This window comes from Malania oleifera, chromosome 12, assembly GCF_029873635.1.
Source record: "Malania oleifera isolate guangnan ecotype guangnan chromosome 12, ASM2987363v1, whole genome shotgun sequence".
Lineage (NCBI taxonomy): Eukaryota > Viridiplantae > Streptophyta > Magnoliopsida > Santalales > Ximeniaceae > Malania > Malania oleifera.
The window spans coordinates 66,954,533-66,981,111 of record NC_080428.1 but is presented as its reverse complement, the minus strand read 5'-3'; the positions used below and the strand labels follow the sequence as shown (position 1 = coordinate 66,981,111).

At 39.4% G+C, this 26,579-nt stretch overlaps 1 protein-coding gene across 4 annotated transcripts in view; it reads left to right on the top strand.

Annotated features, from left to right (window-relative positions):
* Window positions 1-26,331, top strand: part of LOC131145173 (agamous-like MADS-box protein AGL30) — a 37,539-nt gene extending 11,208 nt beyond the window's left edge. For 3 of the 4 annotated variants that reach the window (XM_058094300.1, XM_058094298.1, XM_058094299.1), the window contains exons 8-12: window positions 21,929-22,025; window positions 24,407-24,454; window positions 24,565-24,692; window positions 25,183-25,537; window positions 26,050-26,331. In XM_058094300.1, the coding sequence (XP_057950283.1) occupies window positions 21,929-22,025; window positions 24,407-24,454; window positions 24,565-24,692; window positions 25,183-25,537; window positions 26,050-26,088 (667 nt within the window). In that variant the 3' untranslated portion in view covers window positions 26,089-26,331. Of the gene's footprint in view, window positions 1-21,928; window positions 22,026-24,406; window positions 24,455-24,564; window positions 24,693-25,182; window positions 25,538-25,902 lie in introns of all 4 variants that reach the window. The other variant, XM_058094301.1, reaches the window with a different exon arrangement.
* Window positions 26,332-26,579: the final 248 nt, after the last annotated feature.

The window sequence follows — 26,579 nt, the reverse complement described above, 5'->3', positions numbered from 1 at the left end:
GAGAAAGAAAATAATATATATATATATATATATATATAGCAAATTAATGAGCAAAATTTAATTTTACGCTAAGTAACATATTAATTTTCTTAATATTTATTCATATTTGGACTAATTTTTATTTTTAGTAGTATTTGATATGGAGAGAGAATACAATGGAAAATAGACTTCCTTCTTATTTGTATTTTTCATTTCCTTTCCTTGGACAAAATCCTTGATCTAAATGGAGTGCAATGGAACAAGCTTAATCTGCAGTAGAGTTACCCACAATATTAATATCAAAGTTTCTATTACACCTATATACGAATCCTTTGCCAAGAGAGCTCTTAAAACACTCAAATATCTAACAAACAACATCCTTTTGTTCCTTCTTACGATTCTCCATAAATTGACTAGCAACCCTCGAAGTAGAGGATTTGTTTTTGTTATAGTGATAGTCAAATAAATCAGCTTGCCAACCAACTTTCTATCTAGGATTTCTCTTCAAAATCAGGTTTTCCATCCTTAGACTTCACATTTGGATCCATAAGAGTATTAGTTGGATTAGCTTCCAGGACACCTCTCCATACCTCTCCTATTTAGTAAGTCTAAATTATATTTTTGCTAAGAAAACTTAAGGCCTTTGTTATACCTCACAATCTCAATACCGAGATAATAATGAAGTATTCCCACCTTGCATTTGAAAATTTTCTCTAAACAAACACTTAACTTTCCAATCCCACCAGGATTGTTGCCCATGATGATGATATCATCAATTTGAACAGCCATAAGCACCATACTTGTCTCCTTCTTCTAGATGAAAAAAGAATGATCAGTTTAAAAGCCAAAATCTGAAACCATCATAGTGGATTTTCTGAACTTGGGGATGGCTTAAGAGGCCATAATGGCCTTTATGCAACTTATAGACCTTGTCACTCTCTCCCTAAGCAACACATTTTGGAGGTTGCTCTGTGTATCCCTCTTCCTTCCGACCCATATATGAAAATATTATCAAAATATCCTTAAACATCTTACATCTGACTGGTAAAGTCTATATAAGATGAATCAAAATTAACAACTAAGGAAATTAAAACATGAAAAGAATTCAAGTGAATGATCTGAGAGTTCTCAAAATAATCAATACCATACATTTGTGTCTACCTCTTGGCCACCAACCAAGCTTTAATCCTTTAATAGAACCATTATGAAGGTAGTTGATGGTATATGGTAAGTCCAAGGACTTTTGAGGAAGATGATTGACACATGGGCGAGAGAGAGAGCCACTGTTAGCCAATTGACAAAGAATAACCTCATCCAAAGAAGATGTAGCCCTAGGAAAATTAGTTGTTCCCTAAAAAAGCTTACATTGGAATTGAGATAGTTTTATGAGTTGAAGGATCATAGCACCTATATCCTTTTCTGGATTCTTGAATACCCCAACAAAGACACACTATTTGCACGAGGAGATGGCTTGTCCTAAACATGAACCAAATAGGTAACACCCAAAAACACGTGGAATGGGAAAGAAGGGGCATCAGGGTGCACTATGTCAATTAAATGTCTATTCTTCCTTTCAACCACCTTATTCTGCTGAGTATTATGCACATAAGATGAATAATTCCTTTATCAGAGTAAAAAGATTGAATCTAATTTTGCACAAATTCCAAAGCATTATCAATTTTTTTTTTTTGATTTTTTATTTCATAATGAAATTGGATGAATATATTTAGAAATTCATACCTATCTTTTAAGAGATAGAACCGGGTCATATGAGAAAGATATTACACAAAATACCAATTATTGTTCTTGACCCTACATGGATTCAAACTAGCAAAAACAATGACTACGAGCTGCAATCTAGAGGGAAAGAAATGTCCACTATGCTTCCTTAATTGACATGCTAGGCACTTAAATGAATAGACTTGAAAATTGGAAAGACTTGTTGTAGTTCTTGAAGAGATGGATGTCCTAGTTATGCCTCTAATATAAAGAAACACCTTGAGGGAAATATGAAGATGCCATGCGAGACTATGAGAGGAGTCGGAGCCACCACTACAGCCTCCAGAAAACTAATATAGGCCATCCTTCTTAAGCCTTCCATTTGTCGCCTTCTTCGTGGGGAAACCTTGAATTATACAATGAGAAGGAGAGAATGTTACGAAACAATTGAGAGACTTTGTCAATTGAATCACCAATAACAAATTCATGGGAAACTCAAGCACATAATATAGATGAAAGTGGGATAGAAGGAAAAATGAGTATGTTGCCACAATTAGAAACATCACGTGTAACTTTACTTTGTACTAGTTTCCAACGACTAAAATAAATTAGGTTTACATGCATGTGGGATGAGGAACCAAAATCAATAATACAAGGAGGGGAGGAAAAAGATGCAAGAAGTTGTGTTGTACCTAAATGGGCCATGGTAGCATGACATGTAGAACACTAGTCTTGGCGTTGCCAAACAACATAGACAAAATTTGTACTTTTGTGACATATTAAATGATGTATTCATCGCCTTGGTAGCATGGGCATGTGTGCTAGAAGTATCCACCTCATAATCACCATCAATTGATGACTTGTTGGCCCAAATTGGTTTCCCATGTAGATCCCAACAACAATCAACTGTATTATTGTCTTCCTTCCAACAGATAGTGCAAATTGGAAACATGGGCATTGCCTCTGCAAACACATCTCCTTGAACCATGACCTCTTCCACAATCTCCCTCTAAACTATAGCCTCTCCCCCCAATACCACCTCTCCCATGGTTAGATGCCGCCGATGAACTCTCTTGCGATTATGCATTCCCGAACAAGAATCACACATCTTTTGAAGCTCAAGACTCAACTCAGATAGGAATTTGGCAGCTAAGAATTATGCTCATTGCTTCTTAATCAATAGCTTATGGGTTGGTGGACGTTTAATTCCTTTCACATACCCTTTTGTAGAGTATTGTAGTGCTCACTAATAAACCTATTCTTATGGTAACTTATTGAATGTATCATATAAGTCAAAAATGAAAGGTAAGGCTGTGTACTATAGATCCATTGTGGTCCACCCTTCTTCGGACCCCGCATATGCCGGAGCTTTGTGCACTCGCTGCCCCTTTTATCTGAGTTATATGCTTTTCTTGTGAGAAACTGTCATGAAGATGGTCCCAAACAGCCCTAGAAGTCCTATGAACTGTCATTCGTTGGTTGGTTCCAGGCTATCCTTGTTAAGTTTTGATTAAAATGAATGACGTAACTTGAAGATAGGTCTCTCCCTTTATTTATAATACAGATTTAAATACATTCTAATGACAATAATTCCCTTACTAACTCTCACTAATTAACATACTAACACGCTCAATAATAAGACTGAAGACATATATAACCTCTAACACTCCCCCTCAAGCTGGAGCATAAATGTCATAAGCTCCTAGCTTGTTACAAATGAATTTAACACGAGTACCCCCCAATGCTTTGTAAACAAATTAGCAAGCTGCATGTCTGACTTCACATAAACGGTTGTAATAAGCTTCTGCACAAGTTTCTCCCAAACAAAGTGGCAATCAACTTCAATGTGCTTTGTTCGCCCATGAAAGATCGGGTTGGAGGCAATATGAAGAGCATCTTGATTATCACACATCAACTTCATAGGCTGAGAATGCGGAAAACCCAATTCTTCCAAAAGGTTTTTCAACTAGACAAGTTCACATGTGAGCCATTGCTCTATATTCTGATTTAGCACTTGACCTTGCCACCATAGTTTGTTTCTTATTTTTCTAAGAAACCAAATTACCACCAGCCAAGATACAGTACCGAGTGGTGGAATTTTTGATCGGAAGGCGATCCAACTCAATTTGCATTTGCATATTCATGGATATAAGTGTGACTCTGATCACGATATCAAAGACCTCTCCTAGGTGCACCTTTGAGATATCTTAAGATGTGAATTACTGCATCCCAATGACTTGTTTTTGGAGAATCTAGAAATTGACTCACAACATTGGTTGCAAAAGATATATCCGACCGAGTAATTGTGTGATAATTCAACTTTCCAACAAGTCTCAGGTACTGTCTAGGATTAGGTAGCAAATCATCCATATCCGGCATTAACTTGCTGTTAGGATCCATGGGTATATCAGCCGATTTAGACCCTAACAAGCTAGTTTCATTTAACAGATCAAGAACATACTTCCTTTGTGACACAAGAGTTCAGATATGAAATTTCGATACTTTTATACCCAAGAAGTATTTCAAGGGTCCCAAATCTTTGGTATGAAATTTAGTATGTAGAAAAAGTTTGAGACTCTAAATACCTTTATCATCATCACCTGTAATAACAATATCATCCACATGAACAACAAGAAGGATCCTACCCGATGAAGTATGATGATAAAACACGGAATGATCCACAACACATCGTTGAAGACCAAACTCAAGTACTACAACACTGAAACGACCAAATCATGCTTTGGGAGACTCGTTTTAAACCATATAAAGCCTTCTTGAGCCGACACACTAAGCCTGACTCCCCTTAAGCAACAAACCCAGGTGGTTGCTCCATATAAACCTCCTCCTTAAGGTCACCATGCAAGAAGGCATTTTTCACATATAACAGACTCAAAGGCCAATGACAAGTAGTAGCCAAGGAGATGAACAGACGTATTGATGTAAGTTTGGCAATCAGTGAAAAAAATATCAGAATAATCCAAACCATACACCTGAGTCTATCCTTTAGCAACAAAACGGACATTTAGACGAGCCACATAACCATCAGGGTTGAGTTTCACAATGTAAACTCATCGACAACCAACCACAGGCTTGTTAGGAGGAAGATGTAGCAAGTCCCAAGTACCATTGTCATGTAAAGCATTCATCTCTTCAACCATAGCATCCCTCCACCTTGAATGGGCTAAGGCTTTCGAAACATATTTACGAAGGGTAATAGATGATAGAGCAGTGACAAAACAATAATAGGAGGGTGATAAGGAGTCATAAGAAACATAGTTGGAAATGGGTTATTGAGTACACATGCATTTACCTTTCTGAACAACAATAGGAGGAGCAACATCATGGGAAGTATGATCATCAAACGAGTAAACCAAAGGTGTGGTAGTAGAAGCTAGAGGGGGTTCTTCTTCCTTGGAGCCGCCATCGTGAATACACCTACAAATTAGGATGATCAAGGCGATGAGAAGGACTTGAACTACATGAAGACTCTGATGGTTGGTTGGGCAAGGACAACAATGTAGAATCTGGAAGATTAGGCAAAGGATGAGATTCATTGAGCTTAGAAGTGCTTGGTGACTAGGTGTAGTAAGGTGTGCACTCAAAGAAGGTAACATCGGGAGAAACAAAGAAGCAATGCAGCACAGGACTATAACAATGATATCCCTTTTGAGTATACAAGTAGCTCGGAAAGACATATTATATAGCACAAGGATGCAACTTATCCACCCCAAGAGTTGGTTGATGAACAAATGACACACACCCAAATATACGAGGAGGAAGAGAAAATAAAGGTGAATTAGGAAAGAGAATGGAGTAGGGAATTTTACCAATAAGAACGGAGGATGGCATTCTGTTGATAAGATAACAAGTAGTAAGTACAACATCACTCCAAAACACTTTAAAACATGCATTTGATAAAGTAAAGTGTGAGTGATTTCAAGAAGATGTCTATTTTTATGCTCTGCAACCCCATTTTGTTAAGGAATGTGGGCACATGATGATTGATGAACAATACCAAACCGAGTCATATAAATAGTGAATGGTGCAGTGAAACACTTTTTCGCATTATCACTTCGAAGTATTCGAACTGGAAAACCAATTTGAGTCTTTATTTAAGAACAAAAGACACAAAATACATGAAATAACTCTGAACGATCTTTTATTAAATATGACCAAGTCATTCTCAAATAATCATCCACAAAGGTTACAAATTACCGGAAATCCAACTTGGAGACGACCCTACTAGAACCCCAGACATATGAATGAACTAACATAAAAGGGCTTGCAGCTTGTTATTGACCTGGGAAGCAAAATACACACGATGGTGTTTTCCCAACTAACAAGACTCACAATCGAGACTTGACACATAACTCAAACTAGGAACAAGACATTTTAAATTTTCTATTGAGGGATGACCCAGGCGACAATGAATTTGGAAAGGTTTGGCAGTAGTTGCGCAAGTGGTTAAAGGAGATAGCGGCCTAAAGGGATAACAGTCCCCCAGCTTCACGCCCTCCGCCAATCAGATTGGAGCAGGTGATCAGATTTCCCTAATCCTGCTAAATAAATCCAAATAGCTTTAGACCATTGAACATAGTTTTTTCCATCCAACTTTTGAGTTGTCGTTTGTGGCAGCAATGTTGGAAACAAAATTTTGGGATTCATAGATTCCATCCCAATACTCACAAATCAGCAATTACACCAAAAACAAGAAGAACAATTAAAACAAATTGGGCCAATCACAAACTATGTGAAGCACCGACACAATGACGGACTAGGCAAACAAACGGATATAGCACTACCACGGCCTCACAACAACAGAACATACGACCGCTGCCATGGCTCCAAGAAAACTCACAAGGAAGCCTTCACAAACTCTGAACAGAACTTAACGGAATACTGCAAGTGCATGGTCGGTTGAATTTTTGAGCAAAAAATTGGCCTAGCAGCCTGATAATGAAGTCTAAAGAAGGAATTAGAGCATGGTAGAAGAAAAAAAAGAAGAAGAAAGGGGCTAGAACTTTACTCACGCGCCGGTGTATGGGGTTGGCCCTGCTGACATTTGGATTGCGCGTGGAGTGCCGTCCTGCGAGGGGGGTTTTTTGGGGTGGGTATATGGTTGGTTTTGGTTAGTATGGGATGGAGGTGGATTAGGGAAGAACAACCATGGGAATGTTGTTTTCCGGCGACGGCTGAGGGAAATAGGGTTTAGATAGGATTATGCTTTGATACCATGTTAAGATTTGATTAAAAATGAATGACCTAACTTGAAGATAGGCCTCTCCCTCTATTTATTATACAAATTTAAAAACATTCTAATGACAATAATACCCTTACTAACTCTCACTAATTAAAATACTAACACACTCAATAATAATAATACTAAAAGACATATATAACCTCTGACAATCCCAAACCACACAAGTAGTCTATGAGTCTACTTCTTCCATTCTTCATAATTTTGAGTTGGAAGATGGGGGAGGAAAGAAAATAGCCTTTTGCATTGATTTGCACCTTCTACATTGAAGATGATAACAAATAATTGGAAGAGCTAGACTTAAAGGTGGTGCTTTGCACTCTTACATTATTAGCAGAGTTTTTTTCCATAGATGCCGTAGAGACTGCCCTCAGAAATAACACAAACCACATTGAGGTTTCTGAAGAAAAAGAAACTACTACTCCCAAAGGTGAACTTAGAAGAAAAAAAATCAATATCAGCCTAGTGAGAACAACCCAGGCTAGACCATAAAAACAGAGAATATACTAGCTACAGGGCAAACCAGCTCAGGATAGCACAAACCAACACATTGAAGGACTTGCAAGATTGGAAAGAGGTAGTTTCAGGCTTCAACATCGTTCATGATCACAACAACACAACCACTTCAGCAAATCAGTAGCTACAACAATCTGGGACTGGGAGGAAGCAAATTTGGGAGGGAGATCACAATAGTCAGCAGGAATCCAACAGAATGGCAATGATGACAATTTGGTAACTAAGTAGCCTGAGAGGACTTCCAAGCATGAAATAGCCTATGTTGGAATTCCAAAAGTAGAAGCCACAACACACCAATAGGGTACAACACAACAACACTAATGCCTTTTTAAGGATAGGAAAGAACTCTTGTTGTGCAATAAAACGCAAAAACAATCGTGCTGTGCAACAATCACGATGAATAATATGGAAACACACATAGATAATGAAAGCAATAAACAAAGCAAGGATTTAACGTTGTTCGGCAGAATGCCTGTGTCCACGGGAGCAAGCGGTGGCTGAAATTCACTATCCATCAAAATCAGGGTTACAACATTGTCTTTATACTAACCCCTAGACGTACAGAGGTATTAGAAAATCCCTCATATACCCCTGTATCAATCTGTGGAGGATTTGCCTCTGTATCCCCAACCTATTGATCTTCCCAATTTAAATTTCAAAAACAATGCCGAACAAAACCGTCGATAGTTTTCTTCCTAATTAGCTTTTGCTTGAAACTGTCAATGCACAATGCAAATCGTCGACTGTTTTTGTCCTAATTTTGCTTCTGCCTGAAATTGTCGACGTACTATGCAAACCGTCGATGATTGTGCTTCGGACCAACTTCCTTGTTTTCATCAGCTTGCTTTCTTTGTACATGTGTACCGCTCGATATGAGCCACATACTACAACAATCTCCACCTTGGCAAATATTTGCCCCTTAGGAGAAAAGAAAACATTACTCGGAGCTCCACTTGGGACAATAGGTTGGGACGCCTCCCATCTAGCATCTAGTGACGTTAATCAAGTCCAAGCAGTGCTTGAACTTGTCTGTGGTAATAGGCTTTGTCAACGTATTTGCTGCATTCTCAGAATTGTGAACTTTCTTAAGCAATAGTTCACCAGAAGAAACCAATTCCCTAATCTTGTGAAACCTCACCTTTATGTGCTTGGTTCTCGCATGATACACCTAGTTCTTTGCCAAATAAATGACACTTTGACTATTACAATGCAGCTGAACTCCACCTTATTGAATACGTAGCTCCTTGACCAATCCTGTAAGCCACAACGCTTCCTTGGCAGCCTCAGCCACTGCCATATACTCTGAATCAGTAGTAGATAATGCAACTAGAGACTGAATCATGGACCTCCAACAAATAGTAGCCCCCCCCCCCAAAAAAAAAACAAGGGTGAATACATACCATATGGTAGACCTCTTGTCATCTAAGTCCCCTGCATAGTCTGCATCTAATATCCCACAACCGAAGGATCACCCTATTGTCTGCCAAACATGATGCTATAGTCTGTAGTACCCCTTAAGTATCTAAAAATCCACTTGACTGCATCCCAATGCTATCGTCCCGGATTTGATAGAAACTTGCTCACCACACTAATAGCTTGTGCCAAGTCTAGTCTTCTACAAACCATAGCATACATCAAGCACCCCATTGCACTAACATATGGAACCTTTGACATGTCGTGAACTTCATCATCTGTCTTTGGGCCCTAGGCGGTAGACAATCTAAAATGATTCGCCAAAGGTATACTCACTGGTTTTACATTATCCATTTTGAATCTCTCCAACACCCTCTCAACATAGCTACGCTGAGATAATCATAATCTCCTGGAAATTCTGTCCCTGCAAATCTCCATCCCAAGAATCTTCTTGGCCGCACCCAAATCCTTTATGTCAAATTCTTTGCTCAACAAAGTTTTCAACTTGTTGACCTCACTCATACTCTTCGTAGCAATCAACATATCATCTACATAAAGCAACTAAAAAATGAATGAACCATCATCAAGGTTTTTCACATAAACACAGTAATCATACTCACATCTCTTTTAGCCAATCCGGATCATGTAGGAGTCAAATCGCTTGTACCACTGCTTCGGAGACTGCTTCAGCCCATAAAGTGATTTCCTCAATTTACAGACCAAGTGTTTCCATCTAGGCTAACTGAACTCTTTTGGCTGTACCATGTAAATAAGCTCTTCCAAATCACCATAAAGAAACGTTGTCTTTACATCCATCTGCTCCAAATGCATATCAAAATGCGCTACCAATCCCAACACTGCTCTGATGGAAGTGTGTCTGACCACGAGGAGAAGATCTCATCATAGATAATCCCTTTCCTCTGTGAGTAAACCTTTACTACTAGACGAGTCTTGAATTTTTCTCCTTTATTTATTTATGAGATTGCTTCTTTCTTCCTATACACCCATTTGCATCCTAGTCAATCCCTTTCCTTTGTGAGTAACCCTTTGCTACTAGACGAGTCTTGAATTTTTCTCCTTTATTTATTTATTTATTTATGAGATTGCTTCTTTCTTCCTATACACCCATTTGCATCCTATCACTCTCTTCCCCTCTGGAAGCTCCACCAACTCTCATGTCTGGTTCTTATGTGAAGACTTCATCTCCTCCACCATAGCACCCATCCATCTACTATTCTCTTGGCTGTGTGTCACGGTCCGACTATTTCCACACCCTTGTGAAGGGCCATGCGGCGCTAGCTAAAACACTTTTGTTTAACTAGCCAGCCTATTGTTCACCAACATTCATCCACGAAACACTTTCATTAGCATTTATTCAAATAGTAGCGGAAACAGTAATCAATTCATGAAAGCCGTGGCAAGCAAGCAGTAAACATTGAAGCAAACGTAATTCATTAACAAATCCTCTGTTGACATGGTGTACTTAGCGAGGGAGGCAAGAAGGCTAAGCACATTGACAATTGCTAGTGAGTTTTACAATGACTGATGAACACTCACCCTCCCCTAAAGAGGTTTTTATGTAATTATCATCCTGGCACTAGGAAACATCAAAGTGACCGAAGAATCATACTGCCTTATTTGGCATACACAGACACTATTAGCAAAAAATAACCCTATACTAGTATTTACATGATGGAAACCCATCCCAAGCACACGAGATAAGCGGTTACAGGCAAGCATAATGCCCTGAACAAGCTTAGCTCATGACATTCTCCCCCATTTATGCGGTCGACGTCCTCGTAGATTTTTGGCAGTAGGTACACTTCAAAGTTGTCCACGAACGGTTGAATATCTTCCGCAGAAATCCAGCTGATTTCTTTGTCATCAAGGCATTTCCACTTCACTAGGAACTTCTGCCGCTTCTTCCTTGAGGATATGAACTTTTTGTCTGTAAGGATCTCTTCAATGTCATGTCTGTCAGGTTGCACTATCTTCAACTCTGCTCTGTTGAACTGACTTCTGCTCAGGTTATTGGTTTTGGCGTTGAACGGCTTGAGGCAGCTGACGTGAAACTGCGGTCTTCTCCCCTTGTCTGCCCATATCTTCATCTGCTCAGAATCTTTCTCCAGATAGGCTTGTGCAAACTCTGCATTCTGTCTCCCTTCACTGGTGAAGATGTACGCCCTAGGACTTTTTCGTCTGTACGGCTCGTCCACTGTGTGAGGTAACAACGGCAGCTGGCCTGTAACAAGCTCAAAAGGGCTCTTGTTGGTTGTTGAGCGCCTTTGGGCGTTGCCACAAAACGGAGCCACATCAAGTAGTTGCACGCCATTCTTCTGGTTGTCGTTTACACAATGGCACAAGTACTCATCTAGTAGCTCTCTGAATCTCTTCATCTGTCCATCTATCTGTCGGTGATAACTCGAAGAGATGTCAAGATGTGACTTGAATATCCTGAAAAACTTTGTCAAGAAGTTGTTAGTGAACATTAAATCTTGGTCACAAATAATAACTTGGGGAACACCCCAATGTTTCACAATAGTCGCAAGGAACAATTGTGTCGTCTCCTCTGCCAAACAGTACTTTGGTGTGGCCATGAAAGTACCATACTTCTTCCGCTCCCCCTTGTCTTGTTGGCAAGTGAGACAAGTTTTGGTATAATCAACCACATCATCCCGCATGTGTGACCAATAATACCTCCCCAGTAGTCCTGTCATTGGAGTCATTCTCCGCGAATACCCCTCAACGAACTTCCTGTAGTATTTAGTAAAGCCAAGAAAGGAACGCAACTCCTTCACTGTCGTGGGGATCTTTCGTTCTTGAATCATCCTTACCTTCTCCATACCCCTCTGGATACGACCTTGTTCAACCACTTGACCAAGGAATTTGTTGCTCCGCCGAGCGAAAGAGAAATTCTCCTTCTTCACATCCAGACTGTTTTCCCTCAGCCTGTCGAACACCTTCCGTAGATGCTCTTCATGTTTCCTCTGAAACAACCAGACTGTTTTCCCTCAGCCTGTCGAACACCTTCCGTAGATGCTCTTCATGTTTCCTCTGAAACAACACCGATGCTCCCAACGGTGTTTTGGAAGGGCGAACACATCCCGCTTCCAATTCATTAAGCTATTTCCCCAACTTTACTATCTCAAGAGGCGTAATCCGACATGGCCCTTTAGTAGGTGGTTTCACTCTTGATAGCAACTCGATCTTATGCTCCACAGTTCGTCGTGAAGGCAAATTGTGAGGCAGCTTATCCGGCAACACCTTCTTGTACTCATCCAACACCGTTTGGATGGTCGTAGGCTCTAGCTCTTGGCCTACTTCTTTGTCTACCACCACCGTGGCTAGACATGTCTGCTCACCCTGACCTAATCCCTCATTAAGTTGTATGGCTGAAAGGGACTTCCCGTCGTCTCCTTTCATTGCAACGACTTGCACCATGCACGAGTGATCTCCCATCAGACACAGGGAACCAGCCGAAGGCATCAGCACTGCCCTCGTCCCCCTTAGGAACTCCATTCCTAGAATGACTGGAAAGTCATCCAATGGCACCGCTGTGAAACTCGCATGACCTTCCCACTGTCCAAGCTTTACAGCCACTTGCTTGGCTACTCCCAGAGTAGGCTGGGCTATAGAGTTAACTGCTTTCATGCGTCCTGTATCCTTCTCTAAGGATAAGTTGAGTCTCCATGCTTCCAATTGCGAAACAAAATTGTGAGTAGCCCCCGTATCCACCATAGCACGCGTACTCTTCCCATTTATCCTCAAGTCCACAAACATTAACCCTTTTGCTCGTGTAACTTTTGGTGTTTTTTCCTGCTTTTCCAATGCGCTCACCAGCCGCACTGAACCCACCCTATCATCCTCTTCCTCCTCGCTTTCCACCCCTTTTCCCAAAGTAGAAGCTTGTAAGGCATTGAGTAATCTCTTGTGTTGACACTCACTCATTTTGTGAGATCAACCACACAAGTAGTACGAAATTTTACTCTTTCCCTTTTCATTGGGTGTGTTGAACCCTTGAGACGACGAAGCTTCCTTTGAGGTTGATGATTTGGAGTCGGCTCCCCCACTCTTGGGTTTGCCATTCTTGAAAGACTTTCCACTGTTTCCTTCTCCGCCAAACCGTTTGGACGAAGCGGTATCATCACCAGCGTAGTCAGTCAAGCGTTCTGCAGCAGCTTGTGCAGTTGACTAGTCTTGAACGCTTTGCCTATGAAGTTCAGTTCTTGCCCATGGTTTCATCCCCTCTAGAAAATAGAACAACTTGTCCTTCGACATATCCCGAATATCCAACATCAAAGTAGAAAATTGTTTCGCATATTCCCTGATCGACCTCGTATGCTTGAGATCTCTCAGTTTTCTCCTTGCATTATCCTCAACATTCTCAGGAAAGAATTGGGCCTTGAGCTCTCTCTTCAAGTCTGCCCAACTATCAATTACACAGCTTCCATTTTCAATTTCTCCGTACTTGGTACGCCACCGCAGTGTGGCATCACCAATCAAGTACATGGTCGCAGTATCCACCTTTGTCTGTTCTGAGGCCATCCTCACAATGGGAAAGTACTGCTCCACATCAAATAAGAAGTTATCTAACTCCTTGGCATCTCGGGCAACCCCATACGTCCTGGGTTCTGGCACCTTGGTCTTGCAAACTTCCAAAGTGTTGGAGTTCCCCATAGCAAGGACATGTCGCCTATCAAACCTGCTTGATGTTTTTGTGATCCCATCATCTCATCAACAAGTTCTCTCATCTGGGCCACCTCCACGGCCATAGTGTTGGTTGTTGTCTCAACTTGTGCTTCCAGCACGCTGATCCTCTTAGCAGTGTTTGGTGCCATGGTCACTTACCAAAGCTTTCCAAATCCAACAACGAAGGCAATCGAATTCACGTCACAACTCAACCTTGGGCTTTGAAGCCAAGTGTCGCTGACTTAGCTCTGATACCAAATGTCACGGTTCGACTATTTCCACACCCTTGTGAAGGGCCATGCGGCGCTAGTTAAAACACTCTTGTTTAACTAGCTAGCCTATCGTTTACCAACATTCATCCACGAAGCACTTTCATTAGCATTCATTCAAATAGCAACGAAAACAATAATCAATTCATGAAAGCCGTGGCAAGCAAGCAGTAAACATTGAAGCAAACGTAATTCATTAACAAATCCTCCGTTGACATGGTGTACTTAGCGAGGGAGGCAAGTAGGCTAAGCACGTTGACAATTGCTAGTGAGTTTTACAATGACTGATGAACACTTACCCTCCCCTAAAGAGGTTTTTATGTAATTATCATCCTAACACTAGGAAACATCAAAGTGACCGAGGAGTCATATTGCCTTATTTGGCATACACAAACACTACTAGCAGAAAATAATCCTACACTAGTATTTACATGATGGAAACCCATCCCAAGCACACGAGATAAGCGGTCACAGGCAAGCATAATGCCCTGAACAAGCTTAGCTTGTGACACTGTGCACCGCCTCTTGAAAAGTAGTAGGATCTCCGCTACTACTAATGAGTGCATAAGGAACCAAATCATCAAAACCATACTTGGGGGGTGGCCTGATAGTGCGTCTGGGCTTGTCTATAGCTATACTGTGATGTTGCTGGTCTCCTAAGCTTTGGCTTCCTGCATTTTGAACATTGTCATCTCTACCATGAGTCTCTAGCATCACCTGCACCATATGCTCATTGCTGCTGCAATTTTTTGGCACCTATTTCTCTTATTCCTGAGTATGCTGCAACATGACTTTTTGATAAAAAATTATATCCCTACTAATCACCACCTTGTTTTCCTTTGGATCCCAGAGCTTGAAACCTTTCATTTTTTTCTAATATCCCAAAAAGATACACTGTCTAGACTTCGCATCAAGTTTCGATCTCTCCTCACTAGAAACATGTATGTAGGTTGGACCATATTCTTAAATTTCCATGAAATTATTGAAATTTCGGTCGAAATTTCCGATTTCCGTCACCCTCGAAATCGAAATGGCAGTCGATTTCCGTCTTGCATAATTTCCGTCGAAATCTCAGCGAATCATCCGAAATTTAAAGAAATCTTGAAATTTTAACGAAACTTATCAAAATTTTATCTATACAATGAAATTTCATCAGAATTCAAGTGAGAGATTTAGGAGTGAACTAAAATTTCTCTTTTAATCTATTTTATTTATTTTATCGAAACGAAATATTATTACAAGTGCTTTTGAAATTATATAAAAAAATAAACTTACAGTAACATTTTATTTAACTATTCATGTTTAAATTATCATTATTTGTATAATAAATTATATTTAAATGATTTATGAATTTCATTTGTATTAACTGAATATGTTTAATGTACATTATCTTACAAACATGTTTGATACACATACTATTTTACAACTTTTCCACCTCATACAAAACATAGATGTATTTAATTTGTAATATATTAGTCCTAAAACGTATATTATTATGTTTGTCAACCATTTCTAAAGTTTCACAAAGAATTTCATGCTTTACTACTAATTTCTGTTATTTTTTCAAATCGAAATCGAAATTGACATCGAAATCGAAATTTCCGTCGAAATTTCTGTACTTTTGGAGCTTCGAAATTTGAATCGAAATCGAAATTTAAGACCTTGGGCTGGACATCCAAACACTCTCAAACCAGAGTAGTCTACCGCGCTACCTGTCCACACCTCCTCTGCTACTTTCCAATCTAGTGCTGCCCTTGGTGACTTGTTGATCAAGAAAAATGCCATACTCATTGCTTTTGCCCAATAGTTCTTTGCAAGCCCTGCATTCAACCTGAGACACTGAGCTCTTTCAGCTATTGTTCTGTTCATCTTTTTTGCCACACCATTCTATTGTGGTGTCTTGCGTACTGTGAAGTGTCTCTTAATCCCATGATGCTCGCACAACTCCATGAACTTTGAATTTGTGTACTCAGTACCATTAATCTTCCTCCTTATCTGGTTTTCCACTTCAGCTTTCCACAGCTTGAACTTGGCAAACGTTTCTGACCTGTGTCGCATGAAGTACACCCAGACATTTCGTGAGTAATCGTCAATAAAACTCACGGAATGCATATGTCCTTCTCGTGATACTACCCTTACTAGCCCCTAAACATCTGTATGAACATAGTCAAGAATTTCCTCTGTCTTGTGTGTGGCTATCTTGAACTGCACCCTATTCTGTTTCCCAAGAACACAATACCTGCAGAAATTCAGCTTGCATCCCTTCAATAGATTTCTTTTATGAAGCTCCATCATCCTATGCTTACCCATATGACCTAACCGCATATGCCAGAAGACTGTGCTATCTGATTCAAATTCTGTAGCTGCAACTCCACCTACAACTGTGGTACCTAGCAGAGTATAGATATTTCTTGCTAAAATCTGCTCCTTCATCACTGTTAAGACACCTTTACTGACCTTCATTACTCCACTTGCTGACTTGTTATTAAATCCATTACAATCTAAAGTGTATAATGAAATCAAATTCTTCCTTAAATCTGGTATATGCTTAACATCACACAATGTACTAACAACACCATCAAACAATCTTTATTGGGTGTCATGTGATAGGAGCATGCCGAATCCAGGATCCAAGAATCTATGAGATGATCTGAACCAGATGAAACCGAAAGCATATCCTTGTCACCGCTCTCTAAGTCTCCTTCTTCCACTACATTAGCAGATTTTGATGAATCCTTTTTATTCTCTGCAATTCCCTTTCTTTTTCTCTAGACAAACTTGTTTTATGGGCCCATTTTTCCCGCACTTGAAACACCGTCTTCTTGAAATTGGACCAAGATTTATTGTTACTCGGTCTGCTTCGGAACTTGCTTCTCCCACGTTCTTGGTTACCCAACTTACCCCTCACCACAAGCTCTTCACCTTGTAGATTCTCATCGCTGGCTTTCTTCCTCTGATGAAAACCTAAAAGAGCACTTGTGTTCTCCTCCAATTCGAGAGTTTCCTTTCCCCACATCAGAGTTGTAAGCAAATTTTCGTACATAGGAGAAGTAGGTAGGGAATTTAGTAGCATTAACACCTTGTCTTCGTGTTCGAAATTCACATTAACTCGCTTCAAATCACTGATGATCTAATTGAACACGTTGATGTGCTGGTTCAGATCCAAACCTCCTGACATCTTAAGACCATATAGTTTATGCTTAAGATAAAGCTTGTTCGTCAACGATTTGGACATATACCAACTTTCCAGTTTTAGCCAAATTGTTGCCGGTAATTCCTCATCCATGACGTGGTGCATTACGTCATTAGCCAAATAAAACCTGATAGTTGCCACAACCTTCGCTTCCAGTTCCTTCTAACTAATGTTGCCCATGCCTTCCGACTGCTTTTTGTATAACACCTTCACCATACTTTGTTGCACTAACAAATCCTTGACCCTTTACCATAATCCAAAATTTTCGGATCCATCGAACTCGACCATGTCAAACTTCGCAGGAGAATTCCCAGCCATCGTAACGTATAGCTCTGATACCAATTGTTGTGCAATAAAACATGAAAACGATTGTGCAACAATTACAATGAATAGTACGGAAACACACACAGATAATGAAAGCAATGAAAGACACAAGAAGTTAACGTGGTTGGGTAGAATGCCTATGTTTACTGGAGCAAGCGGCAGCTGAAATTCACTATCCATCAAAACTAGGGTTACAACATTGTATTTATACTAACCTCTAGACGTACAGAGGCATTTGAGAATCCCTCAAATACCCTTGTATCAATCCGCAGAGGATTTGCCTCCGTATCCCCAATCTATTGATCTTCCCAATTTAAATTTCAAAAACAATGCTGAACAAATCATCAAACCGTCGATAGTTTTCTTCCTAATTAGCTTCTGTCTGAAACCGTCGATGTACTATGCAAACGGTCAACTATTTTCTTCGTAATTTGGCTTCTTCCTAAAACCGTTGATGTAACCATCGACGTACTATGCAAGCCATCGATGGTTGTGTTTCAGATCTGCTTTCCTATTTTCTTTAGCTTGCTTTCTCTGTACATGTGTTCAACTCGATATGGGCCACATACTACAACAACTGCCTTCATATTAAGGGAATATTATGAGCACATTGTGCACCAACACAGGATGACGAAGAACTCACTATCAAGCCAAGAAGTGGATCCTGATTCAAGAATCATCTAGGAGGAGAAAAAAGAGGCTATGAAACTAGTAGAGCGATCAGGGTTGAATAAATTTACTGCTCTGGTACCATTGTACAAAGGACTGGTTGATTACCCTAGGAATAGTCGGGTTAGGTTTAAAGGAAGAAGGGGGAAGGAGAGATGATTAGAACAAGGAGTATGCATTGAATCCAATTGCGCACTCTCTAGACCTGGCATACATTTAATTCAAATGTTCCTTTGGACAAAAATACAATCAGAGAGTGAAAAAATACCTTAACTATGCATTTGAGCTTGGAATTTGGACCTCGCATATGGATTTCTGTGGATTTGGATGGAACTGCACTTAATCCACAGAAGTCTAAATCCAAGCCCTGAAATCCATATTCTAAAAACAATGTAAGTATCCCTATAGCCACTTTAATACCATCTGCAGCTAAGGAGATCCATTCCACCCTCTTGCCATTCCAAAATGGGTTGGATGAATGCTTGAGAAATTCCTCCATCTTAGTTTCTTCCAAGCAGACACATTTCGTCTCTACCTTCTCAAAAGCCAAAACCATTTTCCTTTTGCCTGGGTCATGAAGAGTCCTCACATTCTAGGAAATGAATCTTTACTTAAATATTTTCTGGCTTTAATCTTCTTATGCCCCTTCTGCCACAGGGTTCCTCCGTTGTGCCCAATTTTTCCTTCATAGTTGACTGACTACTTGGGCCTTTTGATTTCCCTTTCGTTTCTTTTATGAGGATTTCTCCTGCTTTTGCCTTTTACTGTTGTTGCCCCTTCATCTTCTTTCCAAATTCAACAACTCCATAGCTGCAGTTTCATAATCTATGATGGATGTGCCCAAAAATTTCCCAAAACTTTTGTGTCTATTCTAAACTCACCTGGACCCCTCTGCCCTTTGCTGTTCTCCTTCGAAGTCCATATCTCTCTCAACCCTTCCTTCTCTTGGATCCTCCATATCAAGCAAGTTGCATGCCATTGGATTGACCTTTGTAAAGCCACTCTACATCAGCTTTCTTAGATTCATCTTCTTCAAAATCCCCCAATCTGCTGCTACCTGATTGACTACCATGATTCCCCAGTTTTTGCCCTCGATTGAACTCCCATAAACTCGTACAATTTTTTGATTACATTTGTGATTTCATCTACTGATAGTGGCAAGAATGAGAGCCCCCCACACCATCTTCTGTAGGAGCTGCTCAAACCTTCACATAGATGAATCATCTTTTTTTTTTTTCCTTCACAATTTTCTCCTCTTCTGAGGTCAATAATTTGATATGGATCTGGTTTCCCCATTGATAAGTGTCTTCGCCTTGTTATTAGCCTGGTGGGATTGTCTCTTTAGAATAATCTGCTTGCAGTAATCTGGGCTTCCCTGGTCACTATCTATTGCTTTTAATCACCAAAACTGAAAGATAGTTTGGGTCTTTCATTGTCCACTGTTTGCACCCAGTTTGTGACATCTTTTAATAGGTTTAAGGCTAACCAAGGTTCTTGTCATTTGATCCCCACCTGCAGAGCTGCTCAAACCTTCACACAAATGAATTATCTTTTTTTTTTCTTCACAATTATTCCTCTTCCGAGGTCAATAATTTGATATGGATCTGGTTTCCGCATTGATAAGGGTCTTCGCCTTGTTATTAGCCTGGTGGGATTGTCTCTTTAGAATAATCTGCTTGCAGTAATCTGGGCTTCCCTGATCACTATCTGTTGCTTTTAATCACCAAGACTGAAAGATAGTTTGGGTCTTTCATTGTCCACTGTTTGCACCCAGTTCATGACATCTTTTAATAGGTTTAAGGCTAACCAAGGTTCTTGTCATTTAATCCCCACCAGCATTTAATGTGCCTCCACACAAACCCCCCCCCCCCCCCCCCCCCAAAAAAAAAAAAAACAAAAAAAAGGGGTACAATTCGAAAATGCCACCATATTCATTGTAGCTTTGCAATATGGCTAGCCACTCCTTTTCTGAACACCATGCTTCACCTACTTTCTCACTATCTCCATCATCCTTATCAAGAGCAAGGACTTGGCCCTGATGGGAATCCCACAATTTGAAGGTTCCCCTTTCCACCTTAACTTGGTTAGAACTCCTCACTCTGTCTTCTTAGTCGGAGTCCTTGCCCTTTTAAGATTGGAACGCATCCCCAAAAATCTTCATTTGCTCTTAGATTGGAACTCATCATCTGCACTAATCACCAATTTGCTTTGAAAACCAAATGAATGTTGGAGAGGCTCCAACCATATGACATCCTGCTATACCATTTGGGGTACCACAAAATCAAGCAAAAGCGCAGCTCCACTCATTTTTTATATTCTTTTTTCCTGCACCATCCCAGCCTCCTCCCTAGATGGGAACTCAAAAGAGGAAACATCAAGCATTTGAGTGACTGTAGTCCCGAGTGGCTTCTATTTTTTCCTGAAGTCATTCTCTTCTTAGAGGATGCAACCAATTTCCTCCACAAATCTATGAAAAATAGCTCCAAAGGCATGGGTTGTTGGAGATTTTGGTGTTTGAAGATATTTCCATATGTAGGTAAGTAGTTGGTGAGATTTACTTTTTTGAACCTGATTATCCATGGCATAGGGTTATTAGAAGTTGGAAGTTTGGGTGGGATACGAGGCCCATGAAGTCAGTCCTTCTATGCTGATCAAACCTTTCTAGACAAGCTATCTATGCCATGCATTCAAGCCCTTGGATGTTCATTTCTCAGGCTTTTATACCTTCATAATGCTTTTGTTTCTTCTTTTTCTATTTTTTCGATGGTAGTTCTATTTATTGAAAAAAATTTTTCTTTAGAAATCTTAATGAAGGGAAGTTGAGGAGCTTGCTCGTTTTGTGAAGCTTTCCTCCTTTGTAATTATTCCAGGTTAGACGTGACTTGTGAGATTTGAAAAGTGGATAGTTTGGTCATTTTTCTCGTAAAACTATTTTTGAAACATGTGTTAAAAAACACTCTCCATCATTTCTTGCTGGAGAGAATTATTTGGCAAGCAAAAAATTCCTTCGAAAGTTGAGTCTTTCACCTAGGCTTCGATTTTTAACAAAATAAATACTAATGTTCCATTTCAAATGAAGAGGGCTCAGAAGGCATCTAGCCTACATATATGTGTGATGTGTAGGTTTTTGCAGGATAATATGTCCAGGCTGTCATGCTGTAATCCGTTCGGTGTTGTGGGAGAGATTTGGGTTTTATCCAGCTAATATGGTGGGTTTCATCAGGACATACATATATATACATGCACACATACATGTGTGTGGTTTTGGGAGAGGTAAGAAGAGTGCTTTGTGTGATAATGTGCTTTGTTTGCTATACTATGAGTGTTATGGAATGAAAGGAATGAGAGGATCTTCCAAAATAAGTTCGCTCCTTGCTTGCTCTAGGATAGAGTTGTATTCTTTGCTTGACTGTGGGCTTTTTTTCTTTTGGTCTTTTGGGGAAACTTTGTTGGGTGACTTGCACATGATTGGAGGCTGCTTTGATGTTATTTATGTTCTTGTTTTCCCTTTTCCCTCTTATTTCTCTCTTTTGCGAGGTGTTTGTCCTCCCGTTTGTTATTTTGGAGGATGCCTTGTCCTCCCATTTGTTTTTTTTTTCCCCTTCTCTCTATTAATAAATCTTATTTTTCTATCAAAAAAATAATGTAGCAACCTATATCAATCTGGTAAAATATGGCCGAAGCTTTGAGGATTATTTTGTATTGCACTGTTTGAAACAGTAGTGATATTCAATTGCAAAATGCACAGCTCATGCTTAGCCTGTTTTTTAAGACCAGGTTACCATAGGCCTTAAAATGCAATTTTTTTTTGGGTATACTTTATAGTTATATTGGATCAAAAAAAGTATTCTTTGATTGATCACATGCATTACTAATGTCAAATTATGTTGAGTTCTGCAGCCGTTGGACTTACCCAGACAAGATCGATAGCGTAGAAGATCTGAGGCAAATGGAAGATTCACTCAGGGAATCACTTAATCAAATTCAAGCATGGAAGGCATGCCTTTTATTATTGCAGTAACTGTAGTTTACACCATTAACATATTGTATTTGCTATCTGCTTACTCATTATTTCTGTACAGATCCACAAAAAAACCATATATTGACTCATATAGTATCCACCTGATTTGTACGCACACAAGCATTGCAATTTTCTAAATAATTAGGCTAATACTTTTCTATACTTATTTTTCCTTCTGTTTTTATTCAAATGAGCTTTGATGTTTCTCAGTTTTGCGATTTGATAATCCATGAACTAATTAGTGGCCATGTGGTCTATGCAAGTGGTTCCAATAGCATAACATCAGTTATGACAGTTTGGTTCAGACAGCCTGTTAACCTAAGACAAACTGAAAGTTGATTTCTTGTTCTTCTTCATATGTCGAGTCTACCTTAACCTACTTGCCACTCCTTGTAAAAAAAAATTAAATGGGGCCAATGCTGTTGCTTTCAATAAAATGCATGCAGTCCTTGAAGGAGATATCACTCAGTCTCCCATATAATTGTAAGCAAACCAAAACTTGCATGAAGAATTGGCTTCTCCTGTGTAACATCACCTCACAAGCATACATATTCATGATGCCGCAAAAGCCTAACCCACTTGGACTGGGATTGCCTTCTCCTTAAGCACCTGCAAACTCCAATGTAGGAGACTCTTGCCCATGAGGAACACTTTTAGTTGAAAACTTCCAGAAGAATATTCTTTCCTTGTCGAACCAGGAATTTTGAGGCATATATTATAAGACGTGAAGATAAGTACATCAAGTTGTGTGTGTGTGAATTTAGAGGGAATTTGGAAAAAAAATATGTGGAAGCATTCAGTCAATCATATGTAACCTAACTCTATCAAGATTTTGATCTCTATCAAACAGTGTTTTAAAAGGCGTTATTGAGGATTGCCCCTTGAGGCAATTTGGGCCTAAAACGCACTAAGGCGTAGGTAGAAATGTGTAAATCCAGAAAGGCGTACGCCTCAGGGGAGAAGGCATACACCTCTCCTATAAATGCTTGCCTTTTACGCCTCAAATCTCAAGGCGTACGCATTTTGGGTTTCTCGGTTTAAAGCATAAATTAAAAAAGAAAACCCAGAACATCTAAAACCCTTTCCTCCCTCTATCTCATGAAGCTTCTTCCCTTTTGCTCTCTTGACGAAGCCTCGACGAAGCCTGCAGTGAGCCTTCTCCTCGACGATAGCCTCTGCCCTCTCGACGAAGCATCCAATCTTCTCCTCTCTTGACAATTCCTCTCGACGAAGCCTCCAGTCTTCTCCTCTCTTGACGATTCTTCTCGATGAAGCTTCATATCTCTCAACGAATCCTCCAGTCTTCTCCTCTCTCGACGTTTCCTCTCAATGAAGCATTTTCTCGACGATTCCTCTCTCGGCAAAGCTTCTTCTCCCTCTCCGACGACTCAACGACTGCATTCAACGATTCATCCAATCTTCATCGAGAGAGCTTGGCTAGCTTCGTCGACTGCCTACTTTTACTGTTTCACTTTTTATCTTTCCAACTTATATAAAGCAAATTTAAAAGAAAATATCTTAAATGTATATATAGATATAAGAAATTGAAAAGGATGTGATATTTTGTATTAAAAATTGGAATCAAAATATAAATTATTTTTTTTTACAACTAAAAATCTCCAGCCATGTTGTAGAAAATAAATCTTATTTTAATTTTAATTTTGTAAAATTATAAAATAATAATTGAATTTACATTTTTTTTCAACATTTATATAAGAAACATAGCAAATATATGTTTTTAAGGATTTGTTAGATAAATATTTTATAATTAAAAGAAAATTTTATGATATATATAATTTATTTATTTATTAATTATTTTAAAAAATACAGTCCCAAAATGCTTACGCCTCAACGCCTTGAGGCTTACGCCTCGCCTCCTAGAGGATAAAACGCCTCACCTTATGCCTTCGCCTTTTAAAACACTGCTATCAAATGCTATTATAATTTATAATAAAAGTTTAATGATGTTTTTCCCCCTTTTTAGGTGGAAAAAATCATATCATTACTAAATGGTAATAGTACATGTTGGAATTGAAATCATAGAAACATCCCCATGAATCAGATGCCTAACTGGAGGGTAAGCAGTGTTGCAGAAACTGTAACCAAGAAGAGAATTACCAAAGTCAGCCCAACCATCTGCTACCCTATTTGCTTCTCTAAACAGACAAAATTCTGACAGCTTGAACTGGTGTAATGATACTAACATCCAATAGAACAGACCATATGCGCCATGGGGCCTTACATTTATTCAGAAAACAATAAACTATCAATTTGGAATCTCATATTCCCACGCTATTCTTCATCACCAACTGTATTTGCTGAATTCTGTGTTAATAAACTTTGTTTTCTTTTGTCAGGAAAATTATGGAAAGCAGCAACTTTTTTCATTGGGATGCCCTAGTCAGGTAAAAATGTGCTTAGCTGATGTAAGAACTTAGCTCATATAATTACATTCTCTCATAAGATTTTGTTTGTGCTCTTGCTGAATTGACCATCTAATTATTCTATTTTGCAGTTTCAAAGTGAGATGCATTTACCTTTTGGAATAGGCATTGAACAACAGTTCCAACATCTGCCATGGCTCCCAAATAACAATAGTCAACACATGGTTTTACCCTACAGCTCAAACTTGCTTTCCCAAAGGTTTGTGGGCCTTCTGAACTGTCATTAATTCCCATAATTTGGGGCATGCTCTTTATAAATTTAAGCTTGGTTTACAGACTTATGTATTAGATTTAAATTTTGTTTTATAAGAAGCTAAAAAGAACTGAACAAAGATACCTCAATATATAGAGGGCAGCCTGGTGCACAGAGCTCCCACATGAGCGGGGTCCAGGGAAGGGGGGACCACAAGTCTATAGTATGCCACGTTATCTTGCATTTTTGTAAGAGGCTATTTTCATACCTCAAATTTGTGACCTTCTAGGTCACATTTGGACAACTCTACTATTGCGCAAAGCAAAGGCTCGTCTTCAAAGATATCTCATTATATGGTTGTAAAAAATTTTGCTAATAAAAATCTCAATGCATGATCAATAATAAAATTTTTATATGTTTTATTACTTTTGCCTGAATGGATAGATGAATTGCCCTTCTAACTGTTGCTGACTCATAGGATTATTCTGTCCTCCAGGGATATGGAGTGCCCTGCAGGATCCTCCTTTGGGAGCTATTCTGATTACCTCATGATGGGTAAAAGGGCAGAGATTGCCAATCCTGGGCCAGAAATTGGTCTCTTGAGTGAGTTGAATGGAACTGCATCCCTGAGCCTAGGGCCAGGTGGACAATATCCCTACCAGTCATACAATCTGAGTTTACCAAGTGACAGGAGCCCTGCTGGGGAGATGAGCCTGCAAGAAAGCCCTATGGATTATCATGTTGATGGAAACTTTGAACCTCCTCAACCCGTGTATGACACCACCCATAGTTGGGCTCCTACATCAGTGCCTTGCACTGTGGCTATGTATGATGAGCATTTATATCGCCAGGTATGGTTTTCCCTTATACCCTCTGGTCTTCTTAAGAAGAAGTTTGCTTTCTTGTAGTCCCAACATGAATTGACCGGCACTATTTGATTGGCTATTTGAGTGAAAAAAATGATGATGAGAGAAGGAGAGAGATGCTGTTTAGTATTGAAGTTAGGCATGCTACTGTGCTTTGAGATGATGCACGGTGCATGCATGAGTTGCCAAATAAAAGAGTAATTGCATTGTGTTATAATATGATGGCTGTTCATACATTAGTATGGCATACATTGATAAATGTGCAAGCTTAAATTTTCTTGTTTTCTTTACTGGTCCTGCTGCACCGTTTCAACAATGTTGCATCTCCATTTTTTTTTCTTTTGTTTCAGCAACCAAACTGAGTTTCATCAATGGCAGTGGACATCTACCCAGCAAGCAGCCGAAGAGCTTGTTCTTTATGTTGTGATATGTTCTCACTCTACCATATTTTTAAGTCAGCTGATTTGTGCAATGGTTTCTTTGCCTCACAATTATAGGTGGCAACCTGCAACTTATATAGACCGCTTACTACATGAGCACCTCGAGATCGATTTGTCTCTCCCTTGCATTGCCACTTTTGTTGCATCCAGTCTTCCGCACACAAGAAAAATTCAGCAGCCAGTTTTGCTGAGAGTTTTATTTTTATTTTATTTTCTTGTTTTCAAACAGAGATCACTTGTGGCGCAGGAATACTGCTTTGCCTGCTCCTGCTCAGAAAGCTGTAAATTAAGTACATACATACATATATATTAATGATTGAAATGTAAATTAATCACAAACATGTCTTCAAGTTCTCTCTTCATATTTCCAGTGTGAGATGCTGTCACAGGACTTTTTTTTTTTTTTTTCTTTTAATTCAAGCTTTATTGATATGCCCTCACTTTTCACAGGACTGCATGTATGTTCTATCTTAAAACAATTAGTCCTGATGTGCTAAATTTTACTATACACGTTGCAGGATTGATTATGTAGAATCGATTAAAGAGATTTGGGGCGGCAAAAATCCTTCGATCATATTTTCTCTTGC